At 39.8% G+C, this 19683-nt stretch overlaps 1 protein-coding gene across 28 annotated transcripts in view; it reads right to left on the bottom strand.

Moving 5' to 3' along the window:
* Positions 1 to 19683, bottom strand: part of ATP2B2 (ATPase plasma membrane Ca2+ transporting 2) — a 591738-nt gene that overhangs the window by 85614 nt on the left and 486441 nt on the right. For all 28 annotated transcript variants that reach the window (XM_056804635.1, XM_056804631.1, XM_056804633.1 and 25 more), the window contains 3 exons: positions 18297 to 18455; positions 12223 to 12437; positions 9355 to 9597 (listed from right to left, as the gene is read on the bottom strand). In XM_056804635.1, coding sequence (XP_056660613.1) covers positions 9355 to 9597; positions 12223 to 12437; positions 18297 to 18455 — 617 coding nt within the window. The remainder of the gene's footprint in view (positions 1 to 9354; positions 9598 to 12222; positions 12438 to 18296; positions 18456 to 19683) is intronic.

The raw sequence follows: 19683 nt of genomic DNA, 5'->3' as shown, positions 1-19683 counted from the left end.
ATGGCAAACTACTCCATTATCTTTGCCAAGAAAACACCAAATCAGGTGACAAAGAGTTGTATATGACCAAAAAACAATGAACAACAAAAACTGAATTTCTGCTGTCATCAAGGTCATCGAGCTAGGATGCATCAGAAACTAGATTTGAATGTAGGTTGTCTGGCTCCAAGGTTAGATCTTTTTCCATTATACTATACATGTGTGAACTTTTGTTATTGACATATTATCATTCAATATCACTATGCTTTCTTCAGATTGCTTTTTTTCTTATTTATTGTCAACATGATTATTGTTCTCTCTCCATATTTGGAGCAGTGCTTGCATATCTTTATCATAAGAGATATTGTGAACTCATTTAACAGTTAATTGGCCAAAAAGTATTTATTGAGGGCTATGGTTCAGGTACTGTGCCAAACAATAAGGATGTAAAGAAAAGACTAAATCATGTTTCTGTGGGTGGGTGGGAGGCAACAGGATGGACAAATCTAGAAAAGCTATCTTGCAGAAGGTGAGATATGAACTGAGTCTGGAAGGGAGCTAAGAAATCTAGGAGGCGGCATTAAGGATTGACAGCATGTAAGACCTAGAGGAAAGCCAGAATTGAAGAACAGAACTGATGGATGGACAGAGAATCATGGGTGAAAAATAACAAGAAAGCCATTGGTGGTGGACCTTAGAGAGTATGTGGGAGGAAATTTTAGGTAACTAGTTTGGAAAAGGAGGAAAGAGTCAAGAGGATTTTATAGTTGAGCCTGGAGGCTCTGAGAGCTACTGTAGTTTGCTCAGTGGGGATGTAGTTATGACAGAGCAAGACCTACACTTCTGAAAGATAATGTTAGCAGCTCAGTAGAGGATGGACCTGTGTTGAGAGAGACTTGAAGCAAAGAAACCAATCAGAAGGCTCTTTCCATAGTCAATAAATGAGGTGACATGGATCTGCACCAGATTGGTACCATTTAAGGGCAGAGAAAGGGACATATGCAAATGTTGTGACTTGAGAAAAGATTGGATGCATAAGATATAGATGAATGAGATGTCTAGGAGCACACTGAGATTGAGAGCCTGGGTGAATAAGTGATGTCCTTGATAATTATAGGGAAGGGGGAGATGAGATCTATTTTAGACAGACTGAATTTGAGGTAGCTATAGGAATCCAGTTGAAAATGTACAAGAAGCAACTGATGATGTAAGACTAGAATTCAGATTAGAACTGAATATTTGGATCTAGGAATCATCTGCATAATTGAATTCATCATTGAATTTATTCATAAGAGCTGATGAGATCACCAAATGAGATAGTATAGAGGGAGAAAAGAAGAAGACCAAGGAAAGATCCTTGGGGGATTCTCAGAGCATGACTTAGAGCACCTTTGGTGAACCTTTTAAAGATTATGTGCCCAAACTGCACCTTCAAGCCATCTGTGAGAACCTTGCATTATCCCAGAGAGTATAGGGAAGATGTGCTTGTATTGGTCTTCTGGACAGAGAGAGGGACAGGGCATGCAAAAATGTCCTCAGGCTCAGTGGAGAGGGGGAATGGAACAGTCTCCTCCATACCACTGAGGCATGTGTGCCATGTCTTCACCAAAACAGACCTAGAGGAAAACTGAGAGGATCTGGAAGACAGATGAAAGGAAAACCTAAAAAGTAACCAGAAAATAAAATGCTGATTGACAGCATTAAATATGGCAGAGGAATCAAGAAGGATGAGGAATAAGAAAAAGCAATTTTATTTAGCAATTAAGAGATCAGTGGCAACTTTGGCAGAGCAGCTCTAATTAAATGGTGAGGTCCAAAGTCATGTTACTCAGGGTATAGAATTGAATGAGGGACACCTGGGTGGCTCAGGGGATGGAGATCCAGGTTTGGAGATGGGAGGTCCTGGGATCACATCTGTCTAAGACACTTCCTGGTTGTGTGACCCTGGGCAAGTCACCTAACTTTGATTGCCCATTCCTTTATACTCTTATGCCTTGTAATTGATACTTAGTATTGGTCCTAGGACAGAAGTTAAGAATTTTAAAAGAAGAACTGAATGAGAGGAAACAAAGTGGGAATACTGAGCTTAAATGGCTTTCTCAAGTAGTTTAGTCATGAAGAGGAGGAGATGGACCAAGTAGAGGTAGAGAAGATATAGGAATTTATAGGCATAAAGAAAGCAGCCAGTAGAAAGACAAGAAAGACTAAAGACTAGTGGGAAAGTGAGAATAATAAAGGAGGGCAATCTAGTAGAGTATACTGTATGGGATGAGAATGGGATAACTTGTGCATGCCAAAGGGCTCACCTTGGCAAGGAGAAGGGACATCTCTTCATGTGAGATGAATATGAAAGTGGTAGCAGAGGAAGTCATTTGAATGAGATGAGATGAACAAGGAGAAGAGGGAGCTCTTAGTTGGTGGCCATTTCAAAAAATAAGTATGAGGAAAGTTCTCAGTAGAAGTAGAGGGGAGCTGCCACAGAAGGCTTGAGGAGAGATGAAAAGATTTAGAATGGTCTTTTCAGTGAGTTGGTCAGTAAACTATTTAGTAAAGTATAAAAAGATAGCCTTGAGGCAGTGTGGACCCAGTAACACTGATGTAACTAAAATTTGGTTGTCCAGTCAACACAGTTTTACTATTTTCTCCATTCCCACTGGGCAGCACGTGGATAGGAGTAAAGTCAACAGATGAAGAGAGTAATCCAAGGTTGAGGTTTGGCAAGATACGTAAAAGGATAAAGGGGCAAGGGCCTCTACCATACAAAACAGTATGGAGTTCAACAGATTGCCCAAGGGAATCAAGATACTGAAGAAAGGAGAGTATGACCAGTGCAGGGGTCATGGCCTGGGGAAAAGCGAGGGGGAGAGGGAAGGGTTGGACGTGACAAGAAGAATGATGAACAAAGTTAGAAATCTAAGGAAGGAGGTAAATGGTTAAGAATTATAGCCACATCCAAAATGACAGTAAAGGAAAGTGATAAATATTGGAGAGGATGTAGCAAAATTGGGACACTAATGCATTGTTGATGGAGTTATAAACTGCTCCAACCATTCTGGAGGGCAATTTGGAACTGTGCCCAAAGGGCTATAAAACTACACATACCCTAATGATCCTATAATACCACTACTAGGTCTGTATCCCACAGAGATTTAAAAAAGGGTGGGGGGAGGACCTACTTGTACAAGAATATTTAGAGAAGCCCTTTTTGTGGTGGCAAAGAATTGGAAATTGAGAGGCTGTCCATCATTTGGGGAATGGCTGAACAAACTGTGGTATATGATGGTGATGGAATACTTATTGTTCCGTGAGGAATGATGAACAGGATGATTTCAGAAAGAGCTGGAAAGACCTTCATGAACTGATGCAGACTGAAATAAGCAGAACCAGGAGAACATTATAACAGAAATATAGTATGATGATCAACTTTTACTCTCAGCAATACAAGGATCCAGGACAATTCTGAAGGACTTATGACAAGGAATGCTATCCAGCTCCAAAGAAAGAACTGTTGGAGTCGGAATGCAAATCAAAGTTTTTCACTTTATTTTTCACTTTAGTTTATTTGGATTTTTATTTTGAGGTTTGGTTTTATATGAGTATTCTCTTACAACAATGAATAATATGGAAATAGGTTTGCATGGCAATACATGTATAACCCAGAACAAATTGCTTACTATCTTCAAGAAAAAAGAGGGAAGGTAGAGAGAAAGAGAGAATTTGGATCTTATACTTCAGAAAATTTATGTGGAAAATTGTTATTACATCTAATTGGTAAAATAAAATATATTTTTTTAAAAATAAGTAAAACAATTTGGTATTGGGCAAAAATAAGAAAAATTATAGCTACATATCCATCAATTGGGGAATGGCTAACAAAGTGTGGTATATGACTGAGATGGAATAAAAAATGATGATCAGATCATTTTTTAAACTTTGAAAGAACCAAATGGGATAATGAAGAGTGACATGAGTAGAACCAAGTGAATAGTGTATAAGCTCCAGATTCAATATTTGAAGAATAACTTGTGAATGTTCACCTTCAGAGAATGTACTGAGAAGTAGAAACACAAAAGACATAAGCCATACATATTTAGCCAGATGATGCCTTCTGTGATAGAGGCTGAAGAAAAAAATTTAATTAAAAAAGAATAATTTTAAAAGAATCATAGCCACAATTTACAGACCTCATTTTTAATAATTGTATGTTAGCATTGAACACAAAATATGACACTTCAGCTCTCTTTGTCTCAGTTACTCCCTTTGTAAAACAGATGATGCCCAAGGTCCCTTGAAACTGTAAAATTCTATAAGCTTATAAGTAAATGATCCTGAGACTTACCCTCTAGGAAATAGCATCTGCCACATTTTTGAATCCATTTGCCAAACTGGAATTAGGACAAAGTTGTCCACAGTCCCAGAGTGGCAAGTGCTTGGATGAATATTGGTTCAAGAACATGCCCATTCCCCCTGTTGTGATGGCTGAGCCCAAAATATGGAGCTACTGAATATTTTCCCATTCCTAAGACATATGCTGGTGAACCACAGTATTGAATGACAGCCTTGCAAATCAAGACTTTCGCCAATATACAGAGTAATTAGGTCTATGGAAGGTATGAGTTCTAGACTTTCATGAAGGAAATGCCAGACATCAACAACCTGATATTCAGTTGCTAAAATCTCTGTTGATCCTAGATTGAGAAGAATTGTAATAATCAAAAATTTAGAATTGGAAGGGACCTCAAAACCCACCATCTAGTCTAACTCCATTATTTTAGGGATATGGAAACTGAGAACTAGGGAGGCCAAGTGACTTGCCAAAGGCAGCCAGGATGAGTGGAATTCCAACACAGAATAATATCTCTAGGATTAGAAGGTAGCTGAAGTCATCTAAGGTCGAGCCTCTCAGCTTTACAGATGACAAAACTGAGGTCCAGGGAGATTAGGTAACTTGTCAGGATTTGAACCCAAGTTTTCTGAGTCCTTAGTCAAAAAGTTTCCCAAAAGGGTGGCAGAAAAATTCCTACTTAGAAGGGACACACTGGTTATCCTGTAGGAAAGGACAAAATAGGTCATGCCTATCCTTGGAAAATAGTGCTTAGAATTGTTTAGGATGGCATAGTAATTCATATAGGATACCTACCTATCCAGCCCTCATTTCTCTCCTGAGATCCATTTCTGCATCTCTAAATGCCTTTAGTACATCTCCATCTAAATGTCATATAGGTGTCTCAAACTTTCTTTGTCCAAAATTAAATACATTATCTTTCCATTTCTTCCAGGTATTTGTCACCTGGGAGTGAAGAGCAGAGAGAAAGGTCCCAAACATGCCAAAATATTTATAGCTTCACTGTTCAGGATGTCACAAAAAGTGGAAACAATATGGGTATCTCTTATTGGGAAATGATTGGAGACCCTGTGATATAGGAATAGAATGGAATATAGTTTCATTTAAAGATGGATATAAAGAATACAGAGAAACCTCAAAAGACTCATGTGCATTGATGCAGGTGATAAAACAAAGTAAGGGATCAAGTTTCAAAGTGATCACAATGAAATAAAGGGAAAAATAGGACATCAGGACTCAGTCCAGTGGAAAACCAGTCTTGATTTCATAGTGCTAATAATGAAAGCCATTAGTCTTTTCTAAACAGAGACAATGAAGTGACCACACATGAATTCCAAATGCCAAATATATTGTTAGACATGGCTAATGGGCTGAACTTTTCTGATTAACTATTAACTTTGTTAAAAGGGACAGTTCTGTTGAGAAGCAAATAGATTATTAGGAAGTTATAGCAATGTAAAAATTTAAACTGTCAATAAAACACTGAAGAAGACAGCATAGTACAATGGAAAGAATACAGCTTCTGGAGTCAGAGGATCTGGGTTTGAATCCATCTTTTGTCACTTACTGCTTATGTTACCTTGGGTAATTCATTAACCTTTTCATTAGGTTTTATTCTCCTCACTGTAAAATGAGGAGTTTGGATTGGATTGTCTCCAAAATCCTTTTAAGATCTATATTTACAATCCTACTATTATTATTAAGTGAAAAACAGGCAAATGGGAGTATAAAAATCTAGTCCTAATCTAAATCTAAATCTAATCTAAAATCTAAAAGTTCCTTCTGGGAGTACCAGTCCAAGGATAGTCTTTTTTTGGCCCACTTCAACACTGCTGTCATAAAAATTCAGTTTGGATTGACCATTTCAGTAACTGAACGGGAACAAAACACTACAGCCAGATGACTGACCTTTCCTTCAAACAGCCTTGTTCCTCTTAGCAACAAGTCAGAATGCTGTCTGTACAGATGACATCAGAAGAGGAAAAGTAAGGCAGATACTCTATCCTTAAAATTGTGAGATAACAAAATCATGCTATAATAATGACAAAAGTTCCACCACCACATTGGTGCAGGGACACCTTCCCTCCAGTAGTGTAGATCTGATCATCTCTAGTTGAGCCTCACCATGCCATAAGGGAGGAACTTTGCATTCTCAAAGGTTATAAAAGCACCTTCATTTGAGCCTACCAAGCAAGAAAGGCTCTATGTAAAGGCCTACCAAAGACCACCATTATTGATGTCTGAGGTCAGGTCTAGTTAAGTTTAGAACTTAACTAGTGGGTCTGACCACAAGGTGATTAAGGTTTTATCTTTCTCTCTTTTATCCTCCCTCGCTTCCTTTTTTCCCTTCCTTCCTTCCTTCCCTCCTTCCTTTCTTCCCTCATTCCTTTTTTCCTTCTTTACTTCCTTCCCTCCTTCCTTCCCTCATTCCTTTCTTCTTTCCTTCCTCCCTCCCTCCCTTCTTTCTTCCTTCCTTTCTTCCTCCTTTACTTCATTCCTTCCCTCCTTGCTTCCTTCCTTCCTTCTTTGCTTTCTTGCTTCCTTCCTTCCCTCCTTTCTTCCTCCTTCCTTCCTTCCTTCCTTCCTTCCCTCCTTCCTTTCTTCCCTCATTCCTTTTTTCCTTCTTTACTTCCTTCCCTCCTTCCTTCCCTCATTCCTTTCTACCTTCCTTCCTCCCTCCCTCCCTTCTTTCTTCCTTTCTTTCTTCCTCCTTTACTTCATTCCTTCCCTCCTTGCTTCCTTCCTTCCTTCTTTCCTTTCTTGCTTCCTTCCTTCCCTCCTTTCTTCCTCCTTCCTTCCTTCCTTCTTCCCTTCCTATCTTTCTTCTATCCTTCCTCATTTTCTCACTCTTTCATTCTTGCTCTCACTCTCACTCTATCTCTCTTACAGAAACTTAAATGATCATAGTCTCTTAGAGATGGAAGAGACATGGGTGTTCTGGAAGGTTCATTCCTGTTCTGTCATCCTCAGAGCTTATAAGTCTAAGCAACCTTAATAACTATGGAATTCAACCTTTTCACTTCATAGATGAGAGAACAAAGCTCCCAAGAAGAAAACTGATTTCCCCAGGATCCCCAGGATTTATTAGTTACTGGCAGAATCAAGACTCACATTCAGATTTCTTGATTCCTAGTTCAGTATTCTTTTAATTACACATTAGGATGCTAGGTACAATGGTGTCTAGAGAGCTAGAGTTGAACTCCAATTCTGTCTCAGACATTTATTATTGTGTGAACCTAGACTTAGCCTCTCTCAGTCTCAGTTTCTTCCTCTGTAAAATGGAAATAATAATATCACCTACCTTATAGGATGAAAGGAGCATCAAAATGAGATAATATGTAAGTGCTTTGCAAACCTCAAAGAATTATATAAATGCTATTATTCATATCATTATTACTATTTTCAGGCACTAAAATCCTTTTTTAACCAATCACTCCAATTCTCTATGCCATTTTACATGGTGAATGCAATATTAATCATTCAAGGTCTTGCAAAGAGATTCTCATTTTGCTATTAATTTGCTAATAATGTTTCAAAGATAGCGAGCACTCTTATCATCTAGATCAGAGATATCAAACTTGCAGCGCTCAGATGGCAGGACAACCAGCAAAACTCTTATTAGTGCAAAGGAATCAGATTAAAGTGTTTGAGAAATTTTTAATAAAACAAATAAAGAATCCAGTGCAACACAGATAACATCATTTTATGGTTTTCTATGGCAATATGCTGTCCAGCATCCATTTCTATCTCAATTTGACACCAGTGATCTAGGTCAATCAGAGAGGTTAAATGTTATGCCTAAAGTCACACAGCTAGTAAGTGGAAAGCCAGGACTTGAACCCTAGTCTTATGACACCATATCCCATTTCAGTGGCTCTGGCCTGCATAGACTAATTTGAACTTAGTTACACAAAGATTTATGCTCTACTGGGATTACTTTAGTAACCTTGACCAAAGGCATTATATCTAGGAAGCACATGGCATACCATCTGGTCCAACACATTTATTCAACAAGTAGGGAAACTGAGGAATATCTAAATGAAGGAAGTACATGGCATCACAGCAAGTTAGTCACAGAGATAGGACTTGACTTCATGTCTTCTGACTCCTAGACCATTTTATGTCATCAAATTCAGTAACCCCATTTAGCCATTGGCCTGGGGCTCTCTGCTTATGATACCTCCCTAATTCCACCTCTCCCAAAATAACTCCAAAACCTTCTCAGAAAACTCCTAGCCCACCACATCCTTAGGATGAGACAACAGAGGATACTTATCTGCTTTAAAAGTTAGTAGAAGTCAACACCACTTTTTTTTTTCCAATTCTGATTTTACAAAGGGAACCATTTTGTGTTCCCCTGCATTGCACCTTGGGTCCTTCCCTCATTAGCATTCTGTGCATACCATGCTGACCTACTTTCTGATTTTATTCACATCCCTCAGCCCCAGGGATGCAGGGATACTCTCCTCACAGTGCAGTTATCACTCCTCCCCACAACAATGTCTGAAGAACAGAAGAGACCATCTTATTTTCAGTGACCCTTTACAATCTCACTGCCTCTTTATGCTGAATTTATGTTGCAATATGACTCTGAGAAGTGGCAATACCCAGACAGGTGGAGGTGAGGTCAAAGGGATGGGAGTCAGGAGATGTCTGCCCTAGAAACTTGACTTAGAAATCATTGTTTGAGGCATACCATGAAGAAAACATCTGGAAGAAATGTGAAAACGTTCTATTCTTCATCCATATATTTTTTTCTGTGCAATGTCAAATATCTGGCGGTAGATAAACATCTGGATGGTTGATACTTTACCCCCAACTTTTGAGCCTATATGTTAGCCATCCTAGGGATAGATCTAAATGTTTCCATTTTGATATGGGAATATAATAAAAAGATGAACTTGTTATGAAAAGAATGGTTGAATTAGATACTGAAAAGTCTTTTTAGTATCTCTGGGCCAGTGGTAAGATGTTTTAAAATGAATTATGTTTTGAAATGCACCCCATGATTCTAGTCACCAGCCACTTACCAGAATCTTCGTGGTGTAAGCACTATTGATGGCAATGGCATTCACTAGCAGCTCCAGAGTTTGGGAGTTGATGGCACTGGCCTCTGGAATCTCCTTGTAGTGGACATCCCCAATGTATGCCTGCACCACAGTCATGCGGTTGGTGGTCAGTGTCCCCGTCTTATCAGAGCAGATAGCTGTGGCATTGCCCATTGTCTCACAGGCGTCCAAGTGGCGTACAAGATTGTTGTCCTTCATCATTTTCTGATGGAAAGGAAGAGAAGGAAAAACATGGCCTGCTCACAACTGGCTTTAGCTGAGTGGCAGAAGCCTTAGTGTAGGAAAAATGCCCATTATGACAAAGTGAAGGAAAGGGGCCCAGATCCTAAGGAGTGTGACTAATCAATCAATCAGGTCATTCGATGATGAGATGGTCTGTTTTCTCTCAATGTGTTAAGTCTTGTGGAGAGGCACAACATATTATCAGCCTTGACCATTGATTGTTTGGTTTGTTTACCAGCTTAACAACTTCTTAAATTCTTCCTCCCTTCCTAACCATTATTCCTCCATCCCTATTCTCTAATAAACTCCAGGGCCTTCAAGATAGGAAGTAAGTAAAACTTTTAAAATTCCATTATTTATTGTGGGAATATTAGAAATATATAATAGGATATGGACAAGTAGACACATAATAACTTGTAGGAAGTGAGATATCAGTCTATACCGTAGAGCTGATGGCCCTTTAAATCTCTTTCTAAATGGCATCTTTTTAAATAAATATTTTAAAAGGGAGAAATTAGATTCATTGCTATTTGGTTAATATATATTATGCTGTTTAATGTTTTATAATTTCTTTCCTTTTTAGGCATGGGAAAACCATATGGGATGATCATATCCTTTTTCTCATTATCTGTCCTTGATGAAAGTTTGTCTTCCAGGTTCATATAGCCATTTACAGACAACTCTACCTACTTGGTAGTAGATAGTAGAATTCCAGAGACAGTGCAAATGAGGAAATAATTAACCTCTAGAGGGCTGCCTATTCAAATCTATTAAATGAACGTAAATATCCTGCTGTCCAACAGTGAAGAATCTACTCCTGTTAAAGTGTCTGACCTCCCAGGGGAATGGACAGGAGAGCTCTCCATGGTATGACCTGTAGCACCAGCAGGCATGGTCTGGGTGGGAAGCAAATTCTCAGCTTGGGAGACTAGTCAAGGAAAAATGTGAATTGATTGGTCAAAAGAGGACAGTCTTCATAGTAGCTCACATGAGATACCAAGCCAGGGAGGATCTGAGGTAGGAGGCATATGTGGGGTCCAGAAGAACACACTGGCAATGTTAAAGAGACAGGACCCCAAAGAGGAAAGACATGAAAATGTGATCCAAGGCCAGCAAACATTCAGTAAACAGAAAGGGCCAATTTAAATGCATAGAGTCTACATCTAACATCAATTAATCAACACATTGAATGTAGGTACCAGTATATTGTTCAACTCTCATATGTCCTGCTTGTCCTACCTTCTTGTGGCTTTGAAGGGGCTGCAGTTAGGGACAGTTCCTGGACCACATCAGTGTTTCCCAAAATTAAAAGGGTTTTGACTAAATGCCAGCAAATAGGTAGAAGTTTGGAATGGAAAAGGTACCCTTCGGTACCTGGAAAAATTTAAACTTGAGACTGGAAAAACAGCCCCAGGTGGCAAGCCTACTGTTTCATGTTTGACTAAGTAGAGAAATGGGTCCACTGGGGTGATTGCTTGCTGTTTTGGAGGGAAGCTAAAAATTCAAAAAGAATTCTTCCCAGAATTCTGACAACTAGGGTGTTGGTACTGTGATCTACTATTGGAGTTTAAGGGGTGGAGTTTCTCTTTATATGATGTACCCTAAAAATAGTAGTGATAAGGTGTGTATAGCTTACAGTGAGGTAGCTCTTTTTGGCAACTTTTAAGAGATCTGTTTTCCATATGAAATTACAGCTGGGCACCCAAATTCAAGTCCTAACTTAGAAACTGGTTCTTGCCACATACTTGGATGGCAATTGAACATTCCTATCTAGTAAATGGGGGCATGACTCCTTGCTTTTCCAGGAATGTTTCTCTACCCACATGGGTGAAATATGGGCTAATATGAAGACAAATGTGTGGATAAGGATTAGAGAAGACCTAACATCTTGGGGTTGAAATTGGGCCAAAAAAATGGAATTGAAATTCTTATGTCAATGGCCATGAAAATGTCCATGCCCACTCAGACAAACGTTGGTTCACAGAGTCTATTATTTGGCTAATCCGAGTCACCAGGTGAAATAGGAGGATAGGATTATATTCTTTGGTCAGAGAAAAAGTGTAAAGGCTTATTTCTCCAGACATCTTACCATCTTACTTTCCTTTAGGAAAACATTTATGCATTGCTCCTTCTTGAATCTTAATTTGGAGAAGGCTCCTTCAATGTTGAGATCATCATTCTCTCTTGAGGCTCTTGGTCCCCTAACTTGAATTCTTGCTCTAACAAGAACAATTTAATTGTATTTGTCTTTAACTTACCTCTTCCAAGCTTCAAAAGGACCCTTGGGTTCCAATATTATACTAGGATGAGCTGAATAATTCTGTGGAGCAAGAGTTGAGGCAGGGGCTACAGATATGATGCTCAGAGCTCCTTTCTAAGGCAGCTGGAGAGACTCTATGGGAAGGGGTTGGAGCTTCACATGCCCTTTCCCTGAATGACAGCAGTCATCAGCACATTCTTCTTTGCTGCTTCTATGACCCCAGGTTCTTGCCAAGCCCCAAGACAACTGTCCCCATTGCCCACCATCTGAGAATGAGAAACACAATGTGCTACAGGGGGCTGCATTGTCTGATTGGCTCATCTCCGTTTCTCCTCCCTGCTTCTTACCTTCACAGAGTAAGCCAAAGAGATAGTGACAGCAAGGGGGAGCCCTTCAGGCACAGCAACCACCAGCACAGTCACCCCGATAATGAAGAACTTGACAAAGTATTGCACATAGACTGGAGTACACTCAGGCATCCAAGGCTTCTTGTTCACCACGAAGGTGTCCACAGTGAAGTAGAGCACCAGGATGATCACAGTAATGGCAGACATCACAAGGCCTGGAACACAGGAGAAGATCAACTCAAGGAGATACTAGGGCCCATCCCAGGGATGAATCATAAAAATCTCAGCTCTCAAAATGCATTCAGATGCTACTGAGTTCAATTCATATCCAAGAAGAATTCCCTCCACCATATCCTTGGCAAGTGGTCACAGAACTTCCAATTGGAAACCTTCAGTGATGGGAAACCCATAGCATCAAGAGACAGTTCATTTCCCTTTTAGATATGCCTATATAGAGGGAAGCTAGGTGGCACAGTGGATTGAGAGCCAGATGTAGAGATGGGAGGTCCTGGGTTCAAATCTAGCCTCAGATACTTCCCAGCTATGTGATCTTGGGCAGATTTGAAGTCCTCTCTAGACCTGTCTCTCAATTCAAATGAGTCAACTCACTGCACTCTTTGCACTTATTTCTTGATGAATTATTTGAAAGAATCAAATTCTTTCCTCGGACAATGCCCAGCTAAGAGATTTTACATAAACTTAGCAGGCACCTTGATGATATGGCTTTTTGTCACTGCCCAACCTAGCACAAGTAGAATTCTCTCAGTGTTGTAACTAAACTTCCTCCACTGAGATTCATGGAATTATAAACCCTTAGAGTCAATAGAGAACTCAGAAATTGTCCACTCTAACCTTCTATAGAGACCCAGAGACTGGAAACAATTTGTTCAAGGTCACACAGCTAGTGAGTGGGTAAACTGGGATGAGAATTCAGTCTTCAGTTTTAGTCCCAACTCTGTCACCAACTGATTCCCATTCTTCTTGGTGCCTCTGTTTTCCTGGCTCCTCTGGAGTCTGAAGCAAGGTCAGTTTTCCTGTGTGATTTATGAACTGGCTCTGAGGGAAGCTCTCAGAGAGAAGCTCCAGAAACAGGTTTTACAATAGCCATGTTACTGGGATGGAAGTCAATACACACCTAGCCTGATCAGATATGTCACTCACTTGTAAGGTGACTTTCATTTGCAGCCAGCAGCTCTGATGTGGTTTTTAAATCATCTAGCTCATTATTTCCTGTTCATTCATAATTCCTGCTAAATGTGTCCTTCGATGACTTCTAAGCATGTCCCTCCTGTCTCCCTCTTTGAATTAGTCAGTTTCTTCTGCAGCCTGCTCGCAAGGTTTCAGATAAGGCTCTATCCAGTCTTGGCATTATTGGTTTCATAAATAGGGTATTTTGGATCATGTTCTTGTTGCATGTCAATGCAAAAGACATTTATTAAGGACTATGGGCTGAGCTTAACTCAGTAGAGGGGAGTGATAATTGAAGGGATGGGTCACCTCTCTCAATAAATGGGATAAAGTTTGTTCTGTGTTACTGCCTGGAGGATAAAGAGGACCAATGACTAGAAGTTACAATATGTTGGATTCTGGATGCCCAGAAGAAAGACATTTCTGAACATCAGAAATGTCAAACCCAAGTCACTTGACCCCCATTGTCTAGTCCTTATCACTTGGTACCAATACACAGTATGGGTTCTAAGCCAGATGGTAAGGGTTTAAACATGTCAAACCATGGAATATGCAGCATCATGAAGGAGTGTATTCATTAATTAATAACAAATATTTACTAAGTGCTTACTATGAGGGCCAAAGTGCAGTATAATCAATAGAGACCTGGCTTCAGTCAGGAAGACCTTGGTTCAAGTCCTGGGTTCAAGTCCTGCCTCTAACAAATATGAACTGAGTGACCTTGGGCAAGTCCTGTCACCATTTCATACTTCCAGGAAACTCTTCCAGACTCTAAGTTACTGAATACATGCCGATTTATACTGGTAGAGAGAAAGGTTTTCTCACTGGAAATTTTCTATTCCAATGAAATTACACATCGGCTCAAAAAAAAAAACCAAGTTGGGTACTGTGTGCACTTCTCTCTGGCATTGTTTCAGAAGAGTCTGAGGAACATCACCTCCTAGAATGTGAGAGGATGAGGATCAGAGTACATAAAATGGCAAAGATGGAAGTGACAAACCCACTGGTTTTTTGCAGAAGGGAAAGAAAACAAGTTCAGAGAAAGAAAACAATTTGATCATGGTTACATAGGGAGTGAACACCAAAGCCAGGCTAAGAATCACATTTTCTTAATTCAAGTTCAGTGCTCTCTATCCCATTATTTCTGGAATCCTGAAAATTATGGAAGATGAGAGGTAGGTTGGATTAGTTATCTTGGAAGTTTCCTTCTCCTCCTAAGTTTATGTCTCTCTATTCTGTACTTGATATTTGTCAATAATAATAATGCTAGTCATTTTCAGTTGTGTCTGACTCTTTGTAACCTCATTTGGGGTTTTCTTGACAAAGATGCTGGAGTACTTTGCTATTTTCCCCTTCAGCTCACTTTACAAATGAGAAAAGTGAGGCAAATAAGGTTAAGTGGCTTGCCCAGGTTCATATAACTGCTAAGTGGCTGAGAATAGATTTGAACTGAGAAAAAGAAATCTTCCAGACTCCAGAATTGGCACTATCTATTCTGCCACCTAGCTGGATAAAATAATAGTAACAATAAGCATGTATCTAGAGCTTCAGAGTTTGTGAAGTGCTTTATCTATACTTGGCAAGGGATTGCAGGAGAGACCAAGATCTACAAGTCACTCATCCTAGGGATGTGCATACTGGATAGGAACATAAGAAATGATGAAGTGACAATCAGGTAAGCCTTTAGGCAGTTAGAAGAAGGAATCATCAAAGGACATTATGGTCAGGGCGTGATTCTTGGAGAAGGGAGTAGATTGGAGTTAGATAAAGAGAGGAGAAGGCATTTTGAATAGGTAGAGATACAACAATTTCCAAGGGCCTGTATGGGAAAAAGTTGGGGCAAGTCTGGCTAGTGCAGAGGTATACATAGGAGGAAAGATTAATGGTCTTAAACTTAAGAGACATAGGTTGACAAGTTAGCTGCAATACTTCCTAGTTATGTGACCCTGGGCAAGTCATGTAAGCTCACTAAGCCTCAACTTCCTCGTGTATAAAATGGGAATATATGATACTAGCAATCTCTTCCCATCAGTAATAAGGGAAATGCCCAGTAATTTTTCTTAGAGGGCTAAAGAATTTGTGCTGGAATGGTAGGCTGAAATAAGGCTAGGGGAGGGCTCTAAAGACTAAATGTTTGCCCTTACCATGTTCACCATCACAGAGAAGCCCAATGCATTTGCAATCATACTTGGATGCTGATCAGACAGCACTTGATAAGTAAGTCCTGGACCAGTAAGCAATAGCAATGCATTCCAGGTGCCAAGAAGGCCCTGTGCCTGGCTTCTGCACCCAGCTGCAGGGCCCCCTGCTGATCTGCCTTAAAAGCCATGTGTTCTAAGCCCTGCCTTACTTGCTCAGAGCCTGGAAACTGAGCTCAGGATTGTACAATGCTCCTCATTTAAATATAGTCAGCAAAGCCTATAATTTGCTACTGTTCTCCAAACCATGGCTGCTATAATTAGAGCTGGGGAGACAGCACCTGCCTAAGAGGGGAGAAGCAAAGAGTTTGTGCTTAGTTTTCACTACAAGTAACATCCTCATGGAACCAGGCAGAACAGGGAAAGCCCAGGAAGCTAATCCAATAAGCTGACCTGAGTTGATACAGTATTCAGTTTTTGGGAAACAAAGCTATGTTTCGATAAAAGACCTTCAAGAGGCAATTGTCCCCTTACCCTGGCATTCTTATTACCTTATTCATTAGTGAATCTCAATTTTCCTCATCTGTAAAATGGATAGAATGCTATTTGTGGAAGGCATTATGGTACAATGGAAAAAATGCTGACAGCCAAGATTTAAATCTCAGTTCTGCCTGGTTCTACTCATGTGACCTTGGGAAAAAAAACCACTTCATCACTCTAGGATACAATTTTTTCATCTTTAAAGTGAGAAATTTAGACTACATGATCTCTAAGGTCCTTTTCCAAGTCTAAAGCTATAATTAATGACCTACCTCAAAGAGTTCTTATAAGAGTCATCAAGCTAAGATTAGTATCCCTATTTACCATATCTAGAATATGGGGTTTGTTCTTGCTGACTAGATTAAGGTTACTGTCTACCTGCTTGAGCTTAACACAGGTCCCTAAATAAAATGGATCAATGAATGTTGAATGAAACCTTATTAGTGATGGCAGGCATCTGAATACTGTGGACAACCAGGAGGACTTTAACAAAAATATAGTACCCTGGCAATATGGTATAGACCAGAATCCCAGTAACATCTTCACACAGAGCTCTCCAGGGTGCTGATACTAATGTCCAATACTGCCATTGAATCCCAAACAGGCAAGCTCTCTTCTCCTTTTTATCCCATTTCCCTGAGAGTTCCAGGCCTTACAATTAGCAAGTTCATTGTTAAACAGGATGAACCAAAAGCTTTAATAGCTTAAAACTACATAAGACTTCTGGGACACACTGTATAAGAGCCATCCTTCCTTCCTTCATAATGGCAGAAACATATATGATACATGATAAACTTATTCTATGTTACAAAACCATCTCCATAATGTAATAGGTGGCCCAGAGTAATACTATGGCAGTAGAATGGAGTGAAATAATACTGACTAGATATTGACTCAAAGGGCTTTGGTTTCAATCCCTTCTCTATTGCTTTCTGTATTAGTGTGACCCCAAGAAGTCTTTTTCCCTCTTTGAATGTAGATGCACTGTCCTGAAATATAAAATTAAGGGATTGGAATAGACATTTCAAAATTCTTTTTTCATTCAAAATTCTAAAACCCATTCCCCCCATTAATGAATGCCAGAAAGTGAATATTTTCTCTAGCTTGTTGTTGAGCAGGCCACACGTCATCTCTAAGAGGAAGCTATCCAATTGAGGGTCATTTACATTGCACATAGGATTAGACTAAAAGCTATTCAGTTCTCTCATGATTAGAAAAACAACAGTGAAACTTGCCCACACAATAGGAAAAATATTTAAGTCTTGAAAAAAGTACAAAGGTGGGAGTGAGCAGATAGCTATCATAGACATTCATTTATATAAAACAAATATTTCTTGGAAAACTTCTTTATGTAAGAGACACTGTGCAGGGTATCTGGGGTGCCAAAGCAGACTGAGCCAAGTGTTCACCTTCATGGTGTTTGCTTCCTACTGAGGGAGATGATGATAAATGGGCATTTGCACAAACAATTACATTTTCCCCATCCTGAGTGGACAACATCTTTTTTGATTGTGTTTTCCAGTTCACTATTAAGAGTTGGGCTACCAGATATATTTGATATTAATTCCTAGAAACCAGAACTGTAATCTCTGACAAGATAATAATTTATTATAATTATGATAAAATTACATGGTAATAAACTAATTATGATTCAAATAAATTCATAAGTATTTATTAAGCATCTATTGTGTGCAAGGCATTGGAAATACAAAGATAAAAAATGGAATTCTTTGCCCTCAAGGAGTCCTTGCTCTCCTGGATACCCAATAAGAATTTCTTGCAAGAGAATGTGATCAAGAGAGGTACTTTTCCACCCATTCACTCACCCTTTCTACTCTCTTCCCATTTCTTTCCAGGTTTCAATGTGTTTGCCTTTGTTTCCTGAGAGCCTCGCTCACTGCCTTACACACAAAAAGCATTTAATAAATGCTTGCTAACTGACTATTCATTCCACTCTCCTTGTAATCACAGTCATGTTCAGACTTATCCCTCCTTCCCCATTAGCTTTCAAAATTCATAAGAACAGAGCCTGTTATATCTTCTATTATACTGTGTTCTTCTCAGTGCTATGGATACAGTAGGCACTTAATTTGAATTGAACTAAACTAAAATGAATTAAACAAAAGTCAACCTTTCTTTGGTCATATTGCAGCATGTGGCTCTCTTCTCATCTTGTCCCTTCTCTGTCTTCTCAGCTGGAACACTCACCTGCCTTGCCTATTTGCACAGCCAGCTTGGTGAGTTTCCCTTGCAGGACCGACTTCTCCTTCTTGTGCATGTTGGCCTTCTTCTTGTCATCCCCATCTCCCCCTTCGGCACTCTTCAGAGGCTGCATCTCCATGGCCGCTGCCCCATCCTGCTGCTTGGCTACCAATACAGAACACACACAATCACCTTGAAGTTCAAGGTCCCACTCTGTTGCATAGCTGTGATGTCAAAGTAACTGCACCCTCCCTAAAAGAAATGGACCTCAGGCTGCATGGAGGGACCAGGGCAAGGAGGCAAGATAAGGAGTCCCCCAGGGGAAAGCACTATAGATCCAATAGTTGGGCTAAAAGATTGTCATCTTCAGGCAGAGGAGGGTAAGGCGTTCTCAAGAAAACTGTGATTGACCCTCCAGACAGAGCAATGAATGCTACCATGTTTGGCTAATAATGTTTTAGAGAACCTAGAAGGAATTAGGAGTACAAATGTGTTTTTCTAGCAGTAATAACTAATATACCTTGTCCCTTCCCACCCTTAACCTGCTCAGAAACTCCATCAAAAGGCTATTGCCACTGGGTCCATCCTACATGATTGGAACTTGATCTCAGCCATGTAACTCAGGAGATACAAGTTTATTAATAGAGAGAAGATAATTTGTCCATAAAATATGCAAGCCCACAATCTTCTAAAGTTCAAGGGCTCTAGCATAGTTCCTTAGAGAGAGGTTTGGGAGATGTCTGGTAACCCAAAGGAGCCGCCAATTCTAAAGCCCAGGTCTACCTTCTTAGCCTAGGAAACTTGGGAAGTGGCAAGAACATGAGGTTCCTACCCCAACTAATTCTTAACAATGCTGTTCCACTCTCAAATTGATGCATCATTGGCCAAGGGATATAACACAATTGACTCATATTCAAAATGACTTGTTTTATGAATAAGACATTAAGAACCATGTCCCTAAATCCCATCCAAAACAAAATCCCATGCTTCTCTCATTCAGAAATGAGAATAGAGACTTACTTGAGCTGTGCCCCCAAAGCAGTTCTATAGCCTAGGCTGAGCATTCATATCTGCTCTTGGGACATCGGGTGATGGCCACCAGGGATGAGAAAAAGCAAGGGAAGTTATTCCCTTAGTTCCAATTTCAGGCCTCCTACCATCCTGTTTGTTCAGCCCCCAAAGTCAATCTCAACCATATTCTCAACCATGAAGACCTGGTTGATGCTCAAACACTATGTCTGTGCCTGGACCACATGGGGCCTTGAACATCTTTCATTCAGAGAAGCTTACAGAATACCAATCCGAGCCCCTAGTCAAACTAAGTAAGGAACAGAGGCTGGGGGGAATATGATGCCTGAATTTTTATGTGGCTCAGTTTTGGATTGTCAATAAT

Source organism: Monodelphis domestica, chromosome 7 (assembly GCF_027887165.1).
Source record: "Monodelphis domestica isolate mMonDom1 chromosome 7, mMonDom1.pri, whole genome shotgun sequence".
NCBI classification, from domain to species: Eukaryota; Metazoa; Chordata; class Mammalia; order Didelphimorphia; family Didelphidae; genus Monodelphis; species Monodelphis domestica.
This window is presented reverse-complemented; position numbering and strand designations above follow the sequence as displayed.